This window comes from Tachysurus fulvidraco, chromosome 12, assembly GCF_022655615.1.
Source record: "Tachysurus fulvidraco isolate hzauxx_2018 chromosome 12, HZAU_PFXX_2.0, whole genome shotgun sequence".
Lineage (NCBI taxonomy): Eukaryota > Metazoa > Chordata > Actinopteri > Siluriformes > Bagridae > Tachysurus > Tachysurus fulvidraco.
In genome coordinates, this window is record NC_062529.1 from 16,777,352 (window position 1) to 16,802,222 (window position 24,871).

A 24,871-nucleotide genomic window follows, 5' to 3' on the forward strand; every position below is an offset into this window, starting at 1 on the left:
ATACTGTGCACTCACAGGTCACTTTATTAGGAACACTTCTACCCCTGATATTTCATGCATGCAGTTATCCAATCAGTGAATCTATCTGGCAGAAAAGTTTCAGTTCACATTAAAATAAAACAGCAATGGGGGGAAAGTGACGTCAATGACTGTTGGTACTAGAGTTTACATGGATGCAAAGAAGAAAAAAAATCTGCAAAATCCAAAATTGTCCAGTCAGCCGCAGACATGTGTGAAATGGTCAGACTCATTCAGTTTTAAAGTTAGACTGTGGTAACCTCTCTATACTACCGGATCTGTACTATCAGAATGCATGTCAAACCTTGAGGTATTAATGGGCAGTGTAGGTCATTTCATGAATGAACAATTGCTATTCAGGTAAAGATGCACCCTTTAAAATGGCCAATAAGTGTACAGTCTATAATGTTGTCTTATTTATTATTCTCTTATTTTTTTATTTAGTCGTTTATATGCACATTCTATATTTTTTATTTCACTGAAAAGTATATATATATATATATATATATATATATATATATATATATATATATATATATATATATATATATATATATATATGACAAAATATACAATCTTGAATTTTAAGTAATAAAATCAGAGTGATGTAATTCTATAGACTGTGAGGGAGGTGCAGCAGCTCATGGGTTATTAGTGTATTTGCAGAGAGCAGCTGGGTCCAGAAGCTTGACAACAGAGACAAGGGGAGAGGTGATGCTGCTACAGAGGGGCTCAGGGGGCTCAGGGGGCTCAGGTTGCCAGAATGGAACCTAGTTTGAAAGGGTATCACATCACATGACCCACTCCATGTGTACAGCATGTCAACCACAGCCACTGTATCTTCAAGGAGATATAAACAACATTTAAATCATTACTTCAGGAGAAATCATTAGTCCTTCTAAAAAATTTTTTTTAAATAAATAAATAAATATAATGAATAACAATGTGAAATAAAAATGAAAACAATATATAGTAATATATAATATTACATAAATAATATGTAATTATTTGATTTGATTTTATATTATTTAATATTTTATGAAATTTTACTCTTGCCTAAATGTGTGAAACTCACACATAATTTGGTTGGATTTTTATATTGATTGGATTCTCTCTTTGCTGTGAGCCAGTAAACTATTTACAAATGATTCACTCTGATTTCTTTATCTTTATTTTGTTTAGGATGACACGCATTTGCTCACACACCCATTCACACATTCACCCAAACCAAACATAACAATATAACTTGCAAAAAGGCATATGAGTAATGCATTCATTATTTTTTATTAATTCCCAAAACAGAAAAGTGTACATGTTCATATAATTCATTAAACAGGGAATTAAGATCACACCTGCAGATTTTTAAGTATATTTGGTCTGAACGTTTCTCTTAGGTACTCTTAAACTTCACATTATAAGAGACATAGTAGCCATTGTTGAACATGTAGAGTTTCTGATCTCTTGGGTTATAATCCAAGTTGACATAGAAATCCTGGAACTTTTCGAAACGAATGCTAACGTAGCTATCCTGTTTCGTGCGTGTGTTGAAAGTGTAAAAGATCTCTTCTGTTTGAGCATCTATTGACCGTGTAGCGTAAAGAACGCCACATATCATGAAGGCATTTGTGACGGACTGTTTGAAAATGCTGGTTTCCCAAACCTCTGAAAGAGCAAATGCTGCTTCATCTATTTTGCCTAGCACCAGTCGACCCTTTGTTTCCTCTGTAGCGTACGTCACCCACAATCCATTCTCATCGGCTGCAAAGTCTAAGTTTTGACTGTCAGAATATTGGTAGGAGAATCTGTTACTGGCATTTGGTACGACCCTGTACACCAGAGTCTGACTGGTCATGTTGTATTTACCCATGCTGAAAGGATCTCTGAACTGATAATACAGGGTGTTACCACGCACAATGTAGTTATTACCTAGACCTCTCCAGTCACGATTAGTAAGAAGCTGATGAGTTTTCATAGCTTGTCTCATGATCAATTTGTAGTAGTCCGAAAAAACATAAATTCTACTCAGCAGTGTGCTAGAGAAAGCAGAGTACCAGTACATATTTTCATAACCAGGCACAGGGCTAGAGTCTTTTCCCCATCCTCCATATAAGTAGCTTCCACTCAGGTCAGCATTCAGCTGGCTAACTACAGGCTTGCTGAGTTTCAGGATACCTCCATGCTTGCAGGAACCTGAAAAGATAAACCAGCTCAGGGGTGAGAATAATTATTATTAATTATTAATATGTGGTAATTACAAGCAAAACCTGGTACAGGTATTGCATGTTGAATATTAAAGATGTTAAAAAGCTAAATAAAACAACTTTCTTCTAGAAATACTTGGGGCGTATGTAACAATTTGGGAATATAAATATACGGAAACAAATGTGAATAAATTACAGCTATTTATCCATATTTGATGCTGTAACTTTCAGATGAATATTTGCATGTTAATACATGATTGAAGCCATTATTGCCTATATTAACTGTACCTACTTATGCATTTTGGTCATATATTCATGCACACTGAAACTGTTTGGTCATATCTGTGGAATGTTTTTTTAGAAATAAGTTCTTTACTTAGACTCATGTAGCATCATGTAGTATCTTAGATATTTTAGTACAAAACAATTATAAGAACTGTACCGATTGCTGCATTGGAGAAGTCATCTTGTTCATCTCTGCATTTCTCCAGCTTCTTCTGAAGTTTGATAAACTCGAGGCGGATCACTTCTAAGTTGCTCTTATCATAGCTTTCCAGCTGGTCTACTGTCAGGCTCATATTGTGGATCTTTAAAAATATGTATAAGAAAGTCAAAACTGCCTACATTCAGCACTAATCCAGGTAGGATGTCCTGAGATATACACATATAGTCACTCATAATCAATAATATAAGCTGATTAATATACCCTTACCTCACGGTAAAGAATATCAAAGACTGGTGAGGAGGAGTTAAGAGATGTTTTCAGGTGTGTGACCAGCGATTCAAACTCACGCAGCTCAACCCTCAGGAGGTCAAACTCCAGTTTGATGTACTTGTCAGGCCCACTTTCCAAGATCTCCACACGGGTGGTCAAGTTGGTGAGCTCAGAGAGAAGAATAACCAGCTGGGCTTTTATATAAATGACCTAAGAAGAGAGCAAGAAAGTTTTGCAAGATAATCACTGTTTTTTCCCCCCATAAAATTACAAAAACAAGGTATGCTTCATCATGTAGAATGTAATGTACCTTGTTAATATGGACCTCCACATCTGTGGTCAGCTTATTAGAAGTGATCTGCACAACATCCACACGGTCTGCTGGGAACGTAGTGTCAGGAAGGAATATGTTGCAGATACATTGTCCGAATTCTCCCACAGTGCCTGTTACATTTCCAGAACCCCACTGCTCGACCGGCTGCAAAAAAAGAAGAGAGAACAATAAAATATTATAGAATCTGCTTGTTTGAGTCTTGAGAAATTTTTCAAGAATTGGCTCTAAAGAAACTACCAACCAGCCAACCATATGTTGAGCCGGCCAAAAAGAGGAGCAGAAGAATGTGATGCATCATGTCTTAGGCTTTCTTGAGTGACTACAGCCTTTTTCCAAATCATTGCCTTTTATATATGAAGGAATCCGGTAGACATCCTGAACATCTTTTCTCATTCCCATGGTTATTGTCAGTTGATTTGGAAATGACATCTGAAAGACAAGTTGTTTAAACAGCCATATTTGTTTTAGATATTACGAACTAATGAGGCAATAGCAGATTATTTGTTGGCGTTCCAAAGAAGTTAAATTACATGGAGATGATGTGAGTAAATATATTGCAGGTAGCATCTGGTAGAATAAAATCTTATTACCACAGTGAAAGCAGTATTTTCAGTTACCACTACTTATGGTGATCTGAATTTTACAGCACTTTCGGAAAACTAGCCCTTAACAAATATCACTTGGGAACATTTTCAACATAACTACTTCTGTTCCTGTGTAATAACATGGGCATAAAGTACCTAAGCTGATGTAATGCTGGTAAATACTGTATATATGATTATTTTCTATACAAGTCTGATCGAGTTAGTGATTCAGATAATAATAAATAAGTATAAAAATACAGACACCTACATTTCATTAACTATCATAGTAGCCAGTTAAGTTTTCAGTACATTGATGGTTAAAGTAAAACAATCACTGAAATATCAGCATTTATATAGTCTTAATAATAAAACATGTGCATTTAATTTTTTTATTTTAATTTTAATTTTAATTTTAATTCTAATTTTCTTGTTTATTAAAAAACAACATGCATTTAAGATACAATATAGGGGCTTTTATGATATGTCAAGTTAAAGCAATTAGTTATATTTAAACTTAATGCAGTTATATTACTAATACCACTAAAAAGCATAGTTTGTGTACTTTCTTTAAGAAGGAGCCTTTATTTTTTTCATATATACAAATAAACACATTAGAATTCAATCCTTCGCTTTTCTCAGCATGTTATAAAGCTGGGAAAAGAGCACAGGGTGACCATGATTCAGAGCTGTTTGAGCAGATAGGGCTAAGGACCTTTCTCAGTAACACATAGGAGCCACAAACAGCAATAACCTATAAATCTTTACAACATTTTTATGACAAGAAAAGCAAAATTCATTCACTCATTCATTCAGGACACTACCCACTGAGTTTATTTATCAATACATGTATGTAGTATAACATGAAACACACACAAAAAAAAATATAGTATAAATTCAAGTAAAACTAGATATTTGAACAGATATATAATCTAATACATCAAAAAGAGCTGGAGAGCTGTAATTATGTACTGAGGTTTTATTTATTTATAATTAGTGAACCAAATGAAGATCGGTTTATAAGCAACTGTCTGTGATAAGTCAAAATCGAACAGCACTATAATATTAATAGTGTCAGGACCCGGACGGAGGTGGAATGGAGACAGACCCGTACGCAGGATAGCTTCAAATGAAAGGGGTTTAATACATGAGGAAGACAAACATAAACCACACTACGCAGGGAACTAACATTATTATTAATGAAGCCGCGCTGCCTAAGGCAACGCGGCTCACATATATACAGACAGGGACAATCACACACAATGGGGAACAGGTGTGATGACCGGGAGGAGCAGACGGAGACGGGGCAATCACGTGACACAAACTGTGTTATACTAACTTGTATTATAAAGTATATGTCATGTACACAGACAGTGAAGAATGTATGCAAATACAAGTCGTTTTATCAAGTGAATCAGCAAAAATGAAACAGTTCAAATTAATAGGAACAGTTAGCAAACCGGATACAGCTAACACTGCAACAGACATTAGGCAGAAAGTAGAATCAAAAACATCTGGTTAAAATCGAGGTTGAGATCAGAAACTGTATTAAACATGTCCAAACACCGGGTAAACATGAAGAGTAAGTCAGGCTTGGTAAAAGTCATGACACTAAAGAACCAAAATTACCTTGCAAATAATAAATTGAAACAAATGTGCTTTCAAACAGTGCTATCAGATCATACTCATTAAACAGCGTGGGAGAGCAGGTGTTTGTTTGGAGTGTGGGTCCATGGCGGCCATGTTTTTAGGCCGTGACGTGTGACGATGTGACAGTACAGTGCCACATGATAAATCTACAGAGATATAACTAAACTAATATTTTCTTAGTTTTTATGTATGATTTATTTCATTATCTGTATATGCATAAGGGATACATTTTTATGCTTATATAAAATATATATTGTATATATCAAGGCAGTGGAGGCTCAAGTGGTTAAGGTTCTGGGTTGTTGATCAGCAGATCAGGGATCAAGCCCCAGCACTGCCACTGTTGGGACCCTGAGCAAGGCCCTTAACCTTCTCCAGGGGTGCTGTATCATAGCTGCCCCTGTGTTCTGACCCCAACCTCCTAAGATTCGATGTGTGAAGAACAGAATTCCAGAGAATCCTAGAATCTCAGTGTAACCAGTGTTTATCGATTGATTGCATACGGTAAAGTTTGGAAATAGTGCACTGTCATATGTCTGAGTATAATCTTTACATTTAATATATATAATTTACATCATATGCAATTTTTGTGGAAATGACACAGGTCCATTGACCTCAATTTAACATAGACTTTAGGTGACATTGTATCATGAAAAAACCTAAACATTTATTAATGAGTGTTAGTGTGCATTGTGGACTAAAGTGTACAATAACAACAATCATCCAGGAATACTGCTCATAAGATTTTATTAATAAGAATAAAAGTCAATGCAGGACATTTTAGTGTTTAATGCATAGCTCATCAGTCAACAATGGTGATATACAGTATGTTCATCTGTATTCAAATCAAAGCATTTCTTTATATCAGGAGTTGTGCCTTGTTCTTATTCTGATGGAACCACACATGATAACTGACATAATATCCATTGTTGTACATGTACAGTTTCTGGTCAGTGGGGTTGTAATCAAGGTAAACATACGTTTCCTGGAACTTTTCAAAAGGAATGCTAATATGGCTTTCCTGTTTTGTGTGTGTGTTAAAAGTATAAAAGATCTCCTCTGTCTTAATATCTACAGATCTGGTAGCATACAGGACTCCACAAACCATGAAGGTGTTGCCTACTGATGGTTTGTAAACGTTCAATTCATAAACCTCTTTTAAAGCAAACGCTGCCTCGTCTATCTTACCCAGCAATAGTTTGCCCTTTGATTCTTCTGTAGCGTACGTCACCCACAATCCAGTCTCATCGGCTGCAAAATCTAGGTTTTGGTTTGCTGAATAAAAGTAGGAGAATTTATTGCTGGCGTTTGGTACCACCCTGTACACCAAAGTCTGACTGGTCATGTTGTATTTACCCATGCTGAAAGGATCTCTGAACTGATAATACAAAGTGTTACCACGCACAATGTAGTTATTACCCAGACCTCTCCAGTCACGACTGGTAAGAAGCTCATGGGTTTTCATTGGTTGTGTCATGATTAACCTGTAATAGTCTGCATACACGTTAATTTGGTTAACCAAAGTGCTGGAAGAACCTGAGTACCAGTACGTATTTTCAGAGGTAGGCAATGGGTTTGAATCTTTGCCCCATCCACCATATCTGTGACCTGCATTCAGATGTGCGTTAAGGTGGCTGATCATTGGTTTACTCAGTCTCGATATGAAACCATGGTCACAAGAACCTAGAGAGAAAAAGTAAAAAGTCATTTATGCTTCTACAGTACAAAGATCGCAATTGTGTCCATGTACTGAGCAGACTTACCGATGTTGGGCTCAAAGATCTCGTTGTGGCGTCTCTCACATTCCTCCAGTTTCTGCTGAAGCTTGATGTATTCTCTGCGTGTCAGCAGTACCAGGTTCTTGTCATATTTAATCTCCAGTTGAGTCAAGATGACAATCATGGAAGTGATCTGTATGATATAGTAGTAGATATCACATATGTGTGTGTCAGCAATAGAGACATAAGTTATTCCATGCCAGCACACATATAATAATAATGATAACACAATACATCCAGGGTGTTTTACCTCTTTCTGAATGCTGACAAGAACTGTAGAAGAAAACTCTATAGATGCTTTAAGCTCTACAATCAGAGCTTCTATCTGCTTGATCTGAATCTTGACTTCCTGTATTTGGACTTCAGTATAAGAGTCAGGGTCCTTTTCTATGATCCCAATCAACAATGTGAGGTTTACAATCTTCTCCACGTAAACTGTAAGCTTGCTCTCAAACAACTCTATCTGAAAAGATGAGATAACAATATTTAAAAACCTGTACATACGTTTTTTTATTTTATTTTATTTTTTTATTGATCCTGTTTTTGAGGTTTGTCTTATACCTTGCTGATTTCCAGCTCTAACTTGTGACTGATCTGGACTGAGGATTTTTCCAGCAGCTCCAGTTCCCCTAAGGGAAATATAGTATCCGGTAGAAAGGCCTCACAGGTGCACGACTGGCCTGGAATAACAGTCTTGTTCGTCTCAGTCCAGGGGTCCAGAAACTTTTTTCAAAGGAATAAGGTAATTGCCATGTACATTCCAGACTACTGTGAAATAACACGAAGATAAAAAGCAACTGAATAATGACTTACCTGAAAGGCAAGAGTGGCCCCAAGGAAGAGGAGATTGAAGAGAATGGTGATCATTGTGAATCAGGTTGGGTGATTCTGCTTCAGAAGCCAAAGCTCTGTGGCTTTTTAAAGGATGACTCTCATAACGTATTATTATATCAGCTGGAGTCTTCTCACAGTTACTTCCCAACAACTGAAAATCTGCTTGCATACCACTCGTTATTGATGTAATAAACTACTGTTCTGTAAACATCACACTTATCTTATGTTTGTGCATGTATTACTGTGTTCATCTGTCATCAGTGCAACTCAGCACTGTGGTTTTCTCTCTTTTTTTTGGGCAATTGCAATTTTTTTGGGTTATTCTTCTTTATTTGGGCAATTGACCAAGATATTAAGTATTAGCCTCAATCTATTGATTTAGTTATTATTATTATTATTATTATTATTATTATTATTATTATTATCAGAAAGACTTTAAACCTTAGAGAATAGTCACACTTAAGTATTGTTAATGAAAATGGATCTACATTAAATCTTTATTTAAAAACAGTTCAAAGTTTAAACTTATAAAAGCTTAATAAACGATTTCCAATGTAATTTTTCAACACAAATTTATTCCATTCTTTGTACTCTACATATTACTTATTATAATCTCCTCGATGGCATTTCGACTGGTTAAGGGTTCGTTATATAAGTTGGATTGTACTTTGAACCTTCTCTAAAAGAGAACCCTTCTGTTGTAGACTTCAGATAACCTTTAGAGAGATAAACCTTTTAGTATGTTAAATAAAGTGAAATCTATTTTTTTCATTTTTAAAGAAAAGTAAAGATGATAATGATTTTTTTCAAACCAAGTTTATTTCATGTCAATTAATATCTGGACAGCATTATGGTGATCATTACAGTTATATCCATATAACATTGTAGATTTTCTGTCAGTCATTATTACATATTTGGATTATGAACCTATAATTATACACCTATACAGTATATGCTAGATAGCACATAGTGTTGATATTAATTATGTTCTTTGAATGTCTTTTCAACTTTATTTTTTACTTTTCTTTTTCTTCCCATTGGAAACTTTTACTCTTACAGTGGGTTGCTCAGTGTTTATTGCCGGTCTTGATCTTGTCAGGTAGTTGTCAGTGGGACTAAGTTTACTGGAGATAGTGTTCATACCCTGAGCTGATGCAGGTTTGGTTAGCGAAGGCAGGGAGCTGCGATTGTCTATTAGGTTTTGCTGGGAGTAAGTGTGCATGGCTGGGGAGCTCAGGGACCTGCAGGATGCAGCATTCCCTATCATAGGAAGCTGGCCATGCTCGCTGCTCATGTTAGTGACGGAGTAACGGCTGCTGTTGGATATGACAATATGATGCCAGGAACTGAGGGGGGTGGCTGAAAAGCGCTGAGGGCCACTGGAGTCCTCTTTAATTCCTCCTGGTGACATGACAATGGAGGTACGTGGGGTAACGGCCTCAACGGCTGATTGGAAGGTCTTGAGGATGCGCTCACTCTTCTGCTTCTCCTTCTTCTGACGGGACTCTACTTTGCGCAGCTTTCGACGATGGTCTCGCATCATCTGCTTTCTCGTGTCAGCCAAGCCTCTGTAGAATGCCAACAAGGGATGTTCAATAAGTATCTTTTCCTTTTCATTACACTACACTTTTAACATGAAAAATAAAATGACACTGTCTTATTCCTGGATTAGACAGCAAAATAAATAAATAAATAAATAAATAAATAAATAAATAAATAAATAAATCGATAGATATACAGTAACTGTAATCTTGCTCATTAAGACCTTCTAGGCAAATGGTTTTCATTTGTATAATAAACCCGATTAAAGGAATCATCACACCTATAGTCTACCATGCCTGTTCCTTCCCGGTCTAGTTTTTGGATGAGCTGTTCAATCTGAAAGCGATCCAGTGGGATGTTAGATTGCTGTAACAGAAAGTAACACCCTTTAACTTTTGAAAACCAGACAAACAAATAAACAAAAACACCCACAGTTAACAATAATCTATAAATATTAAGTAAAAAAAGGACATTTTTGCAAATGGTTATTTAAAATCGTGCCAAATACAATACAAAAGAGATTGTTACTTCATGTTTCTATACTTTATACATAAATATTATACTTCATATTTTACATACTATTTATATTTTTTGAATGTTAAACTAAATTTGTACACACAGTGCAGTGTTTTGTTTTTTGTTTTTGTTTATATATAATTGTGCAAGATGGATGGATGGCTGGATGGATTGATGGAATCAATGCATCTTGAGCACCAGTGAGTCTGACTCAGAAGACAGATACACAGCACTGCATCAACAAATGTTAATGACCAGAATATGAGCTCATGCCTGCACTGCCTTTCTGAAGTCTGAGACAGAAACATGCATCGTCCCATCTTTATCGATGTTGCGGAAGAAATCCCACAGCCGAAGCTTGCGCCGATCAAGATAATCCTGCAAAAATAACACATGACAAATGAAACTGTTAGAAATTTGATATCTTCTCTGATGTAAAATTGACTTTACCATAAACATTACATTAAAAGAACATTTAACTCTAATGTTTATAATGAATTCCTAACACAGTCACTACCGTGTTTATAAGTAAATATTCCTAGTGTACCTGAATAACCTTCATAGGGTCAGGCCTCTTTGGAGGCTTTTTGGCAATAAATCCTCCAGCACCACCATAGTGCACCTGTAAAGCAGGGTGGTCCTGACATGTCAACTCCAGCAGCTGTATAAAGAGTTCATTCACCAGCACGTTCTAGCACACAAACATCGCCATAAAGAGGTGGTTTAGTGCAATTGGTGTGAGTATGACAAACAGAACAAATCCAGATTTAATCTATTAAACTTTCACAATGCTAAATGTTAAATAAATGAGTCACTGAGTCACTGGCTATTTTCACGCGGTGGTTGAAGACCTACTTATTCAGGAAACACTTCAACTAGCACTTCTTTCCTTATCTTTTGCATTTAAAAAAAAAAAACCTTTGACACTTTTTCATTGTAACTTTGAACAAATGTTTTAAACTCATGGTATCTTAAGTATGTAACCTAGTGAACCAGCATTAATGTATTCAATGCTAGAGATTTAAGCACTTATGTACGTCGCTCTGGATAAGGGCGTCTGCCAAATGCTGTAAATGTAAATAGGTGGGTTGTTGGATTGTGTTTACTATGATACTCACACATATGTTGATCTCCTCGAGGGCTGTTTTCAGAGAGTTCTTTATGACACTGATCAAAGCCAAAGCACCTTCTACTGTCAATGAATTATAAGCCAGCTGCAAGAACAGTACAGCATTTACTGTGAACCGCTGCATGTGACAAGTCAGTAAAAAGAACAATCTTTGTTTCAGGCCAATTTCAAGATAACACATTAACATCTGTCTATCTGTCTGTCTGTCTGTCTGTCTGTCTGTCTGTCTATCTATCTATCTATCTATCTATCTATCTATCTATCTATCTATCTATCTATCTATCTACCTACCTACCTACCTACCTACCTACCTACCTACCTACCTATCTATCTATCTATCTATCTATCTATCTATCTATCTATCTATCTATCTATCTATCTATCTATCTATCTATCTATCTGTCTGTCTGTCTGTCTGTCTGTCTGTCTGTCTGTCTAAAGATATAATTCATGAAAGAGCTAAAAAAAATTAAATAAAAAATCAAAAATTATAAAATATCTTCATATTCTTCTTCTTCTTCTTCTTCTTCTTATTATTATTATTATTATTATTATACTGAACATTTAACTAAACCCCACCTTCAGTGTTCTGAGAGTGTCATTGGTCTCAAGGCCCCTGCAAAGCATTCCGACTCCTTCATCACTGATGCGATTGTTACTAAGGTCCAGAAAAACTAACGTATTGTTGAATTTCAGAGCTTCACCCAAAGCCAGCGCTCCTTCATTGCCAAAGCCGTTCCAGGAGAGATCTAAGTGTTTCAGAGTCACATTGACCTGATGGACAGGAGAGAATAAATCATCTCAGGTATCTTCAAGAGTCGTAATACTTAACTAGCGTAACACGATCCCGATAAAATACGATTCCATTATATATGATCTAGTCTTTAGTCTAGTCCTGTTGTTGTATAGCTTCTCATACTTTAAGTCCAGCGCTGAAAGCCACAGCACCCTTCATCCGGAGGTGATTCCAACTCAGATTAAGGACTTCTACACCCTCGTTGTTAGCTGTATCAATAGAAAAATATCTGTTTTAATCGCATCTCGAATATTGTAAACACACATCTCACAATTTTTCTAAATTATATTTACCTAGCATTTGACCAAGGTATTCTCCTGCTCTTCCACAGAACTTATTGTGACTCAGGTCTAGCTCTTTTACTCTGTAGTTGGTCTAAAAAGAATGTTAAAAATTAACAATCAAAAGAATAAAGCTTTTTTTTTACATTCATATAAGTGGATTATACTGATGTTGATGTTTTATGTTTTTTGATTATGTTTGAACATACCGTAAAGGCTTCTGCAAACCATTTGGCATCATTCTCTGAGAATCCGTTTCCTAAAAAGAAAGTGACAAAATCAGTTTCTGTGATGTGCTTCTTTTTTCTCCAAATATCTTGGATGTATTAAAATGGCTCGTTCTTTAATGCACAACAGGGCGATACCATAAGTAAGGTGCCATTTGGGTTCCTCTGATACGAAGTGTGTTTAAAAAGTAATTTTAAACACATGAAGTGTTTCCTCTACAATAATGTCATGACACCAATATCATGGGTGTGTGTTAACCAAATCTTATATATCTGCAAATTCAATGCTAATAAACCTCAACCCAGATACTCAGGGTAAAAGTATCTCTATAAATTAAAAAAATAAAACTTCTTTTTTTGTTGTTGTTGTTGTTTTTATTTAACATTGACATTTTTTAAGCACAGCAAAGACATAAGAATCATTAAATCACTGGAAAACAGTTTTAGAGAGTACCAGATAGTCTGAGTGATCTGATAGACACGTTATCCACCAGCATCCTTGTGACATGCTCAGCTCCAGCAGATTTAAAATGATTGTCAGAGAGATCCTATAACAGGAGTGAGAATCAATAGAACTGCAAACTCTACTGCCCTCTTGTGCTTAAATACACATATTGCACTCATGTATGCACTATGTATGCATTTTCATCAAAATGAATATTAATAATAAATATGTAAGTATTAATGCTGGCTCCTTATTATTATTATTATTATTATTATTATTATTATTATTATTCTAAATATTACTAACAACAATATTAAATATCAAAAGTATTATAAAGAGCACAAAGAACACAAAATGAGTGATTAACACAATAATCACAGTAATCAGTAATCATTAGTATCAGTGACCATGTTACCAAATTTTGAATAGTTAAATTGGCCTTCAGCATCTGAACAAGATATCTTGCTCCCTCAGCCAACAGAAAATTGTCAGCCAGTTCCAGGGTTGTTGTGTGTGTGTCAGTCTGTAGAGAATACAGAGACAACTTAAGTAAATATGTGCATATGTATTAAGACCATAGACTCAACCACCATGGTTGAGGGCTCACACATACAGTACATAAGAAGCCTCAGTAATCAACACTCATTAAACCTGGAGTCAAGTAATCATATTGTTTACCACAAGAGCGACAGCCAGAGCTTTTCCACCTAAAGGGCCAAGTCCATGGTGGTTGAGGTTAATGGTGGCACAGCCCAGGTTTCTCAGAAAGTAGCTGACTGGAACGACACCGAGCAGTTTGCATGCCTGCAGGTACACCTCAGCTGTGGACATGTCTTTCGTATTGCTCTTCTGCTCTATAGTAAATTGACAGGTTTCTTATCGGAGCATGAATATGATTCAAATAATAAAAAATTTATATTTAAGTTCACTTACCTTCAGCTTCAGTTTCTGTATCCCACTCATCCTCAAATTTAGACTCATAAGTTCTGTCTCTCTCAGCTAGGCTTAGACAATCCAGTGACACAATGGTCTGCTCCATATTTTATCCTCCATCCATACACTCTGGTAGTCAACTAAATTTGGCTCAACTACTACATCCTCCAAAGCTTGATGTGGGTTTTCTTACAGCATAATACTCCATCTGGTGATGTGTTTATGTCTATGTTTACTTAAAGATAAATTCAGATCCTGTCTTAGCAACAGGAATACATGTGATACCCGTGTTGCTTGTGGAATACCTTTCAGTCCTAAGCCTATTGACGCGTGCAGTCATGAAATATTTATTGTCTAAGCTCGATGCAGTCAGTCACAGATATCCAGAGACGCAGAATTTCACAACAAATTCTATGAATTTCAGAATTTCACAACAAATTCAAAGAAGTCAATATATGTTTCTAAATCATTCATTCTAGTATCACCTAAGGAAGCAAACTGGTAAATAAAGTTGTTTAAAAATGTTATCAAATGATATTCAGCTACAAACCAAAGATATCAGATTAACTAGTTACAAACTGTCTCTGTTGAACCCAACTTGAGTGATTAACACAAACTGCACATACTATAACAATGATGATGCACTGGAAATATAGTTGCATCACTGCTGATACAATCCTACTATCACCACCACACCACTTCAGTGCCGTTGTAATGAGAATGATCTAGAAACCAAACAAATTGGGTCAAATCGCACATACTGTACATGTTAGATTTATCTGATCGGTAGCCTAAAAAGCACAGTAGCTAGAACAGTCCAAATGATTATTTTGTTTTCTTTTTTGTATTGTTTATTGCAAACAACAAATGTCATAAAAATGTAACAAGTCTTCCAACATTTTTCCAACGATTCATTTCTAATTTGTTGTAGTTTTTATTTACCTTCATAATCTGTATACTGTGTATAGCAGTTAAATGAGGTGCAGCTAAAAAACCTGCTTGTCTGTACAAATAAAACAGACTTAAAATAGCAATATCCTGAAACAGTTTTTGCTTTAGCTATTAGTCAAGTCAACAAGTCAAGAAGATTGTATTGTCATTTCAACCATATATAACTGACACATGGTGTTACATAGAACTTAAGGACTTAAGTAAGTTAGTCCTAGATACATAAAGTGCATCTGTACAACCTGATGCAAACAGTATGAGACAAGACAAAAGACAAAGATAGTGCAGGACAAAAAACAAAGACACAGTGCAGGACAAAAGACAAACACACAGTGCAGGACAAAATACAATGCAGGACAAAAGACAAACACACAGTGCAGGACAAAAGACAGTGCGGGACAAAAGACAAACACACAGTGCAGGACAAAAGACGATGCAGGACAAAAGACAGTGCAGGACAAAAGACAAACACAGTGCAGGGACAAAAGACAGTGCAGGACAAAAGACAAACACAGTGCAGGGACAAAAGACAGTGCAGGACAAAAGACTATTTAATTACGATCTAATTATTTAATTCATTTCTGTTTACAGATCTTGGCGTGAGACACAGCAGAACATTTAACATCTGCTGCAGTGAGAGTCGGAATTATTACTTAATATAATGCTTTCTCACTGACTCCCACTACACCTTTACCCATAATGCCACGCTTTGTTTACGACTGTCTAATAGCCTGTTCAGTGCGACTGTGTTGTGTTACAGAAGAAGTTTGCCAAGCGTCCAACGGAGTAGTGCACTGGCTGCTCCTTGTGCCATGATACTAACAGATTTGTTTCTGAAATGCGTTTATTACGAATAGTTAAGTCATGATTGGAAGCCTTATTTATTATGGTCTGTACCCGCTAACCCAATTCCTCACTAGGCTATCAGGTAAGCTCTTAGCTTAGCTTAGCATAGCATAGCTACAGCATGCTATAGCATTACACTCCTTACAGCTAGCTAGCTGGCTCATTTTTATATCACTAAAATTCGCACATCACTCACGCACAGATCGTAAAAATAACTGCGTATAATGTCACAGTTGATGTGATTTTTACACGCTTTGTTTGTCAATACATTTAACTTGTCGAGTGGTGAGTTAGAAGCTAAGCTACATAGCCAAACACTTTGCTCTGTAGTGTTGTGTTCCAAATTCAGTCCTTTTCCTGCAAGTGTGCACTTGTTATTGTACGAAACAAAGTCTTACACACACTCTTTAGACCACTCCATAGCCAGTAAGGGGGCTATTTATAATTCAGCCTAGTTTTTTGTGGTGTTTCAAACATGTGCAATAACAGAAATTTTGAAAAACGTGCAACTATGTGCAATATGTCTTTCAGTGTAACTACTACTCGTGGTCTCTTTTTCTACATTTTGTTTTGTATATACTGTATATTATATTATGTCTCTATTCTTTTATATATTTGCATTTTCTTACTCTTTGCTGCTGAAACAGAGAAATTTCCCCATTGAGGGACGAATAAAGGTATATCTTATCTTCTTTCCTCAAGCAATACTCACAGCTTAATATAAAATGCCTTTGTCTTTCTGGAGTGTTTTAAATATTGCCTAAGGTAATGTATTTTTAACAACCTTGTGCAAAAGAAAGATACAGTATAAATAACACTGTTTTAGTGTCCTATGCTTCCAGCCACAGTGCTGTACATGATGGTGAGTGCAGGGGGTTTGTCCTGAAGTCCACTATCATCTCCACTGTTTGGAGTGTATTGAGCTCCAAGTTGTTGTGATTGCACCAGACAGCCATCTCTTTAACCTCCTGTCGGTAGGCAGATTCGTCTCCGTCCTTGATGAGGCCGATGACTGTCGTGTCGTCCGCAAAGTTCAGGAGCTTGACAGAGGATTCGTTAGATGCAGTCGTTGGTGTACGGGGAGAAGAGCAGTGGGGAGAGAACACAACTTTGAGGGGTGCCAGTGTTGATGGAGCAGCTGTTTGACATGAATTTCCCCAGTCTCTCTAGCTACTGGGATAGCTATAGAGATAGAATCAGAATCAGGTTTGTTGGCCAAATGTGTTGACACACACAAGAAATTTGGTTCTGTCTGTTTGTGACTCTCAAAGGTACAGACATAACATAGGAACAGAGAGCTGGGATAGTTTTGTCTGAAGGAGTGTTGGAATGATGGTGTTAAAGGCACCAGGTATCCAGGTGTTGCGGGATGAAAATGCAGTACCAAGTTTACGGCATCATCCACAGACCTGTTTGCTTGATAAGCAAACTGCAAGGGGACCAGTAAGGGACCAGTGAAGTCTTTCTGTAAGCCAGAACCAGTTTTTCAAACGACTACATGATGACAGACGTTAGTGCCAAAGGTCTGTAGTCGTTAAGTCTTGTTATCTTGGGTTTATTTGGGAAGGGGGTGACAGTTGCACGTTTGAAGCGGACAGGGACTTCACACAGCTTCAGTGAACTGTTAAAGATCTGTGTGAAGATCAGGGCCAGCTGGTCAGCACAGGTATTCTGACAGGCTGGTGTCACATCCTCTGGGCCTGGTGCCCTTCTTCTATTGTTCCTTCTGAAGACCTGGCTCATATCATCTTCACTGATCTACTGTCTTGTAGTTGGTGATGGCTTTCAGACCTTTTCAGACTGAAGCTTAAGTGAACTGATCCTCCAACTTTTTGGCATAGCTCTGGCATAGCCTTAGCCGCACTAACCTCCTTATTCAGAGTGTTCATGGCCTGACTGTATAAGACCTGTCTCCATTTCTGTCTCCATTTCTGTAGGCGTCCTCTCATGCCTGACAAATGTGTTGCTGTAAACCATCTGTAAACCATGGCTTTGTTGTTGTCATTATCGTTGTTGGATGTTAGATGACTTCTGATAGGGATGCATATGTCCTCATAAAAACGGATAAAACATAAACTGTTGAAACTGTGTATTAAAACAAGTTTTAAGATCCGTTTAAAATAGATAATTCGAATTAAATAACATAATATATTAATTATTTAGTAAATGAATAATTTGCAACCCATTTTTTAAACTTTTTTAATCTGCTACATGTCAAAATGGTCAGTCATTCAAGCTGATAACTTTTTGTTCTTTTTTAAAACACAATTCACATACTTGACATATCCTAAAACGTCTGTTTTAAGACTTATGAACCATTGTTTCAAAGTATATTTATATAAGGAAGTGTCTATACATGTACTACATTATATTATGTTTAAGGAATTGAGCTTTCAGAAAACATCTGATCCAACAGTAGAGATCTAAAAAAATACAGTTTACTTAACAATGATAAAAGAAACCCTAGCCCATCTGGAAAATGATCTGAAGTAAAAACTGTGTTTTCTGAAATGAACTTATCTGTAATGGTCTCTGTTCTACAGAGTCTTGGTGGACACGTCATCAGGTAATCATTAATGGCAAAGCAGTGTGTGATGGTGGAGCAGGTTCTTACAGAAGATTTAATGAGCGGCAGACTGCTTTGTTGGATCAATGGTGCAACGCAGGAACCGAAGATTCAGAAACTTCTACACACACACTGCAAGAAAGAAGCAAAGCTGAGAGACTGGTGGAGAGCAGATCACTTCTTAAGATCAGGGAGGTGGTAGTGGAGCAGAAGAGTGAGATGGAGCAGGACAAAGGGAAGATTCCTTCAGTAGACCTGATGGATCCTAATCCAGAATCAGTGATAGTCTCTATATCAGAACGGACCATAATCCAGCCTGCTGCTGATGAGAGCAAATCGAAGTCTAGTTCTGAGAAGGAAAGACAGAGAGTTCAGTGGATGGTGACAGAGACTGGAAGTGACTGTCAGTTCATGCCAGCAGCCGGGTTCTCATATCCCTTGGGTTCTAATAAAGCAGCTCCATCCAGCACACTGATTCATTCAGCTTTTGAAAATCACAATCTTCTCAAAAGCCCACAAGAATCCCAAGCTTTCACTAAGAGAAATGCGGCCTTTGAACCAACAGCAGATGGTGCTGAAGAGAATGAGAATAATGGTTGTAAAGTACAAGTACAATTGACTTCTGGTCTGTTTACCAGTGAGAACATGTATTGTGATGACTTTGGTACTAGAGGAACTGAAGCCCAGGTCGGTAACGGCAGTCTTATGTATGACCTGAGTGCACTGCTGGCGGACAACGACACACAGTCCTTTACTAATCATGCATGGCTCCAGCCTGTGCCCACAGGTTGGTATCCTCCAGTGGAATATGGCCAGTCAGATATGGTCTATTGTCCCTTACAGTTATCTGGCACAAGCTACTACCCTGGATTTCAAGAAAATTTTGATGGTACACACTTCATAATTCTTGCTGACCATTTGTACTTAAAATTTACTAATTTACTTTTAATGATCATTAATTGCAGGCTACATACCAAATCAGTACATACATACCAACCATCTTAGTATGTTTCTAGCGTGAATATTATTGTAATTTCCTTACTAGGGATGTTGAGGGAGTGGGAGGATCTTGGTAAAACTTCAAGTCCCTGTAGATCTCCCAAGACAACCTCTGTCGATCCTGGCTCCAAGTTCGACTTCACCGTTATGTCCTATAACATCCTGGCCCAGGATCTGCTAGAGGCTAACCCAGAGCTGTATGTACACTGCTCAGAAGACGTGCTAGCATGGGAAAACCGTTTACAGAACATTCTCAAAGAGCTCCAGATCTGGGAACCTGAAGTGAGTTAGAACTCAGCACCACTGCTTTTCAATTATTAAAGTAGTTCTTTCCAAATCACAATAAAGTTTGCTGGAAAAAAGGTAAATGAATAAATGAGATTCAGTCAGGTTCCCTTTTCAATTTGTGTTTATTTAGTTTTTTAATCCTGGTTCTGTGTATTGTGACCCCACAGATTATTTGTCTGCAAGAGGTACAAGAGAATCACTTCTATGAGCAGATGTATCCAGCTCTGATTGAGAGGGGTGAGAATATTTTATATATATATATATATATATATATATATATATATATATATATATATATATATATTTTTTTTTTTTATTACATTTCTAATAGCTGAACTGGGAATAACTTCTGTATTCATTTAAGCCATTTTCTGGAAAGTCTCTATGCTGGTGATCTCACTGTTTTTGTTATGACTATCATTTTGTGATTTGTAAGGCTTGCTCATTTCCCCCCAGGATTTGAATGCGTGTACAAACGCCGCACAGGCACCAAAACGGACGGCTGTGCAGTGTGTTACAACACTAAGTGCTTTACACTACTCTCTGTGCGCCTGCTCGAGTTCCAGCGGCATGACTGCGAACTGTTGGACCGTGACAATGTAGGCATCGTGCTGCTCCTCCAGCCAAACACAACGCATGGTGAAGGCATTAGGTTCAGTCCCATCTGTGTTGCCAACACACACCTGCTGTTCAACCCCAGGAGGGGAGATGTGAAATTAGCCCAGCTGGCTATAGTGCTGGCAGAAATTGACAGCATAGTCAGGGAGTATAAGGTCAAAGGGCTTGAGTGTGAGATCATTTTGTGTGGGGACTTCAACTCCTTACCCAACACACCGCTGTATAATCTGATCGTCATGGGCCGGCTCTACTACCATGGATTACCAAACTGGATGGTACGTGTCAGTCCTCACACTTCAAGGTTTCTTATGTTCTTGCTTACAGTCTCAGTTAACTGAAGACCAGTTGCTTTCCTTACAGTACATATCACACTAATTCACATGCATCACAGTCAATGAACATGCGTTATCAAACACGATTCCCAACATTACTTACTGATGACTTTCCGTTAAATCTTGACGCAAACGTCATTTAGATCCCTGGGATCGATCTTTAATCACCTTCTCATCTGAAATGCTCTTTGTTTAGCTGTGACCTATTAATCAGCCCTCTTTCAAAGACATGTAGACAATTTTATCTTGCATTTGGAATTCAAAATTAAGTTCAACTGGGTTTTTATACATGAAAAATGTATACATTCTGTGGGACATTGCACTACTTTTATTGCTTAGTTGTATCATGTATAGCACTTGTTCAGTTTCTCCAGTCATTTATGCAGGTTTTTCCTTTTTTTTGTTTTTTTTGTTTACCCACCTGTGTGTATGTATATATATATATATATAAAATAAATTATGTATGAATGTTCAAGATCTACTACATAATGTTCTCCACTGAGATTAGAGGAAATAATAGTTTTAACATGATGAAAACTGTTATACTTGGAATGTTTAATTGCAGGTGTCTGGTCAGGAGGATTTGTCTTTCAAAACCCATCACAGGCGGCTCTATGCACCTTTGTGGCCCAAAAGCTTGGGTATCAACGATAACTGTCAATACTATGATGCCTGCGAGTCTCAGGGCAAAGAATCAGGTCAGCAATTTTCCCACAATATCAACAAGTATGAGTGGGAGATTCTATGTCTGTGTATATACCATTATGTGTGTGTGTGTGTGTGTGTGTGTGTGTGTGTGTTTGTTTGTGTATAGTGTATTACTCTGAATTATTTGAAAAAATTCTAATTATTGTTTTCAAGTTAATGAATGTGCGTATACTGGCAGTTTGTCACTCCATTTTAAGACATAAGTGCTGGTGTGTGTGTGTGTGTGTGTGTGTGTGTGTGTGTGTGTGTGTGTGTGAATCTATATTTATTCTCTCTGCAGGGAAACTGCAGTACAATCATGACTTCCTGCGGCAGCTGCGATACTGCCCGGCAGCCTGTGTGCGGCCCCCTGACCTGGAGCTCATACCAGGTGTCACTGACAACACTCCAAGTAAATATCAGGCCTATTTTAATCATTTTGACTCTAAGCACCAAATATGGAAAATTAGCAGAGTGACACCGACAGTGACGGTCTTCTCACACCAGCTGAGTCATGAGTCTACAGTGGGTTCATCTCAGTTTAGTCAGTGATGCATCGAGCTACTCATCGGGTGGTTGCCCTGTTTCCTTTATTTAACACGAGTCAGCATATACATATAGATTTCGGTAAGTCCCCTTAAGGTTTACTGACAAGCTAACAGAGCGGGAAAGAGAAAACGGATTATTAGCACAAGTAGCCAATGTGAACACCGGGCCATTGAACATTACATTCCAAAACCATGGATATTAATAACGAGTTGTTCGCTTTTTCTGTTATAACATCCTCCCCTACACTGAAAAGGCTTTCCGTTAGATTTTGTAGCATGGCTGTATATTTATGCCCATGGAAGAAAGTCAGGGCCACTGGAGATCTTCTACACCAACTATTCAAATGTCTTTATGGATCTCCCAAATTCACAGGCGCATTGTCGGGTTTGGGCCACTTGGGTTTCTTTCATCGAAAGGAAAATGCAGTCTACCATGTTATTCTAGACATTTGTGTGTTTCCAACATTGTGGCATTAGTCTGGGGAAACCCCTACATGGGTGTGATGGTCAGTTGTACACAAACATTTGGCCATATAGTGTAAGTAACTGCCCATATTTACACTTGGCAAGTAAGATCATTACAAAGGAATATCAAACAAATCAAACTTGTTTACTCAAAAAGGATGTATATAGAATATAGCTCAGGTCATAAAAATACATGCATACATACAATACATAAGCTCACAATAGAGCAGTGTGTAAAAAATACAGTAAGGAAATAAGCAAAACCCCCTGCACACTTCACACTGCATTCATTTTATGAAAGGTTTTTAATCGATGCAGATCTAAGTGTAAAAATATTCAATGATTTGTTTTTTTTGTTTTTTTTTTTATTTTTATTGGCTCACGAGATGTTTGTGAATACACTGGTGAAACTTCTACAAGATAAAGTCAGTAAAAAGCGAAAGTAATGGAAAAGAGTCTTTCATGTCCTGTATTCTTTACACTTCATTGAATTAGTTTTTGTTGCAGGGCAATTTTAGTCTGACTGCTTTAAGGTGTCTCCCATATCTCTTTATTAAGGGGTCAGCAATCCTAAATACCACTGAATAATGGTAGACCTCGACTGATATAACCTGCTGATCCATTCAGAGTGTAACTAATCAGTTGACATTTTAGCACAATTTGGATATTTTGAGTTGACCATTATTTTCAGTCGTTTAAAATTACGATACTGTTGTATTGAATGGTCTTTGTTTGTAAAACAATATCCACACATACTCTGTTCCAGCTCCTGAAGAAACTCAGCCATTTCCTCCAAGGTGAGTCTTGCACTTAAAATGAGATCTTTAAGAATATCATTAATGACTGTCATGATACTGCATAAGGAAAAAAACATTTCAGTTTTTTTGGTTCTGGTTTTACAGGCATTTCAGAAACGTCATATGTCATGGGTTTAACCTAAGCTCTGTGTACAACCAAAACATATCAGACACTGAACGCTGCGCCGTCACCACACTACACTCACATGGAGCTGCCATGGTTGACTACATCTTCTACTCTACAAGAGGAGGACATAGAGGTTATGATGGTAGGCCACTGGACACCACGTTTACAATTACATTTCAAATCACTAAAGTTGAAAATGTACAAAGCTGTTTCCTGTACAGAGTTATATGCACAGCAGTAGACAAATGATACATGTATTAGCGAACCTACCAGTTAAGTTAAAGCTCTAGTATGATGCTGAGTCCCATATTTTGAAAAATATAGCTAAGCTGATATATGGTGAGCTTAAACTTTTATGCTCATTGTTCTGAAATAGCACCTCCTCTCTAAATAATGTAACCTCACTAGGGCCGTGTCCCATCCATACTAATTAATACTCCTAGTTAAAATTGTCCTATGTTGCCCTAGTATCAGATTACCACATGGTTGGATCCTGCTGATGCCACAGCCATCTGTGGCTGGGATATCTCTGGGTGGGGAAGGATGACCTACTGTCTCTGCCCTGTCAGTCACAATGGCACTAGCAAATTATGAGTGCATAAAAATCTAATAGCCTGGACACAACCTCTGTTTGTTTATCCAAGATATCCAGCCTACTGATTTGTGCACCCCAGTGTGTACTGTAGCCATGAATTTTGTTTAAAGGATCGTCTTCCTTTATTCATACCAACAGACAAAGAGAAGGGTCTGAAGTTGCTCGGTCGTCTTTCTCTGCCGTGTCAAGATGACCTTTGGATGCTGAATGGACTCCCAAACAAAATATTCCCCTCTGATCACCTGAGTCTCCTTGCCAGTTTTCAGCTCTGCTGAGTGTTCTGGGTTCTACCAAGAGGTTCATACATGACCCCATCACCCCAGTACTGTGCACTCTGTTATCAGCCCAAACACTGTAAGTTAAGAGATGTTCTCTTAGTTAACAGCTGTTCCAGCTAAGACCGATTGTAAAACCATTTTTTCTCCTTAAAGACTGTTCAAACTCTGAACGTTATCTATTATTTTAAAGGTTTCTTCCTTTTGACTGGTGAAAATTTCTAAAGGATGTTTTATGTACATGACATTTCTTTTATATTTGCTGCCCAAGACTAATAAGGCCAACAGCTTCTGATCTTAAGGTTGTTTTAAAGCTTGAGTTAAGCTAAAACACAGAGAATTATCAAAAATAATCAGCACTGACAAATCCGTGTCATCCGTTTGATGCCAAAACATTTTTATCATGGGAAATGCTGAATGTACCTCATTTTGATTTCGAGTTTATATATATATAAATTCTTTTGAGATCTGCTTCTGTTTTTGAGCAGCTTTGTATTCTTTCAGTGGAAGAAAATAATAAATATCTTGTTAAGAAATAGTATTATTGTGTTGCAATGGTTTTCTTTCTTTCTCCTGCTGAAAGCGAGAGTGATATAAGACGATGCCATTCAAAAGAAAAAAAATTAAATCTGAACATGTGTAGATTTGGTTAAGAAATTCAGGGCTTGTGTGTGTAATGTAATGTTATATATATATATATATATATATATATATATATATATATATATATAATATATATATATACACACACACATATATATATAAATAATATACATATATATATAAAAATAACTAAAACT

The 24,871-nt window shown here is 37.1% G+C and overlaps 4 protein-coding genes across 7 annotated transcripts; 1 reads left to right on the forward strand and 3 right to left on the reverse strand.

Moving 5' to 3' along the window:
- Positions 1 to 1,283: 1,283 nt before the first annotated feature.
- On the reverse strand, positions 1,284 to 3,589 carry olfm4.2 (olfactomedin 4, tandem duplicate 2). Its single transcript, XM_027172123.2, has 5 exons — positions 3,510 to 3,589; positions 3,245 to 3,412; positions 2,932 to 3,144; positions 2,662 to 2,806; positions 1,284 to 2,208 (listed from the first exon to the last, which is right to left on the reverse strand). Exons 1-5 carry the CDS (start codon positions 3,564 to 3,566, stop codon positions 1,409 to 1,411), a joined length of 1,383 nt encoding a protein of 460 aa, XP_027027924.1. The 5' UTR covers positions 3,567 to 3,589; the 3' UTR covers positions 1,284 to 1,408.
- Positions 3,590 to 6,229: 2,640 nt separating this feature from the next.
- olfm4.1 (olfactomedin 4, tandem duplicate 1) lies at positions 6,230 to 8,179 on the reverse strand. The gene is made up of 5 exons (XM_027172162.2): positions 8,091 to 8,179; positions 7,839 to 8,000; positions 7,528 to 7,740; positions 7,263 to 7,410; positions 6,230 to 7,182 (listed from the first exon to the last, which is right to left on the reverse strand). The coding sequence occupies exons 1-5, from the start codon at positions 8,142 to 8,144 to the stop codon at positions 6,359 to 6,361; spliced, it is 1,401 nt and encodes a 466-aa protein (XP_027027963.2). The 5' UTR covers positions 8,145 to 8,179; the 3' UTR covers positions 6,230 to 6,358.
- A 605-nt stretch (positions 8,180 to 8,784) lies between these two features.
- LOC113659392 (leucine-rich repeat-containing protein 74A) lies at positions 8,785 to 15,263 on the reverse strand. 2 transcript variants are annotated; one of them, XM_027172125.2, is made up of 13 exons: positions 13,981 to 15,263; positions 13,726 to 13,901; positions 13,463 to 13,570; positions 13,057 to 13,150; positions 12,585 to 12,634; positions 12,388 to 12,469; positions 12,218 to 12,303; positions 11,878 to 12,072; positions 11,288 to 11,383; positions 10,717 to 10,791; positions 10,443 to 10,547; positions 9,934 to 10,019; positions 8,785 to 9,679 (listed from the first exon to the last, which is right to left on the reverse strand). In XM_027172125.2, exons 1-13 carry the CDS (start codon positions 14,084 to 14,086, stop codon positions 9,121 to 9,123), a joined length of 1,818 nt encoding a protein of 605 aa, XP_027027926.2. In that variant the 5' UTR covers positions 14,087 to 15,263; the 3' UTR covers positions 8,785 to 9,120. The 2 variants fall into 2 exon arrangements, with proteins under 2 accessions (XP_027027926.2, XP_027027925.2); XM_027172124.2 differs by having other exon boundaries at positions 10,717 to 10,860.
- A 349-nt stretch (positions 15,264 to 15,612) lies between these two features.
- On the forward strand, positions 15,613 to 24,612 carry angel1 (angel homolog 1 (Drosophila)). Of its 3 annotated transcripts, none has more exons than XM_027172651.2 (10): positions 15,613 to 15,856; positions 18,318 to 19,127; positions 19,386 to 19,621; positions 19,795 to 19,864; positions 20,084 to 20,520; positions 21,143 to 21,275; positions 21,566 to 21,676; positions 23,044 to 23,074; positions 23,180 to 23,343; positions 23,935 to 24,612. In XM_027172651.2, the coding sequence occupies exons 1-10, from the start codon at positions 15,793 to 15,795 to the stop codon at positions 24,069 to 24,071; spliced, it is 2,193 nt and encodes a 730-aa protein (XP_027028452.2). In that variant the 5' UTR covers positions 15,613 to 15,792; the 3' UTR covers positions 24,072 to 24,612. The 3 variants fall into 3 exon arrangements, with proteins under 3 accessions (XP_027028452.2, XP_027028449.2, XP_027028451.2); XM_027172648.2 differs by having other exon boundaries at positions 15,615 to 15,856; positions 18,318 to 19,229; XM_027172650.2 differs by lacking the exon at positions 15,613 to 15,856 and adding an exon at positions 16,520 to 16,980 and having other exon boundaries at positions 18,318 to 19,229.
- Positions 24,613 to 24,871: the final 259 nt, after the last annotated feature.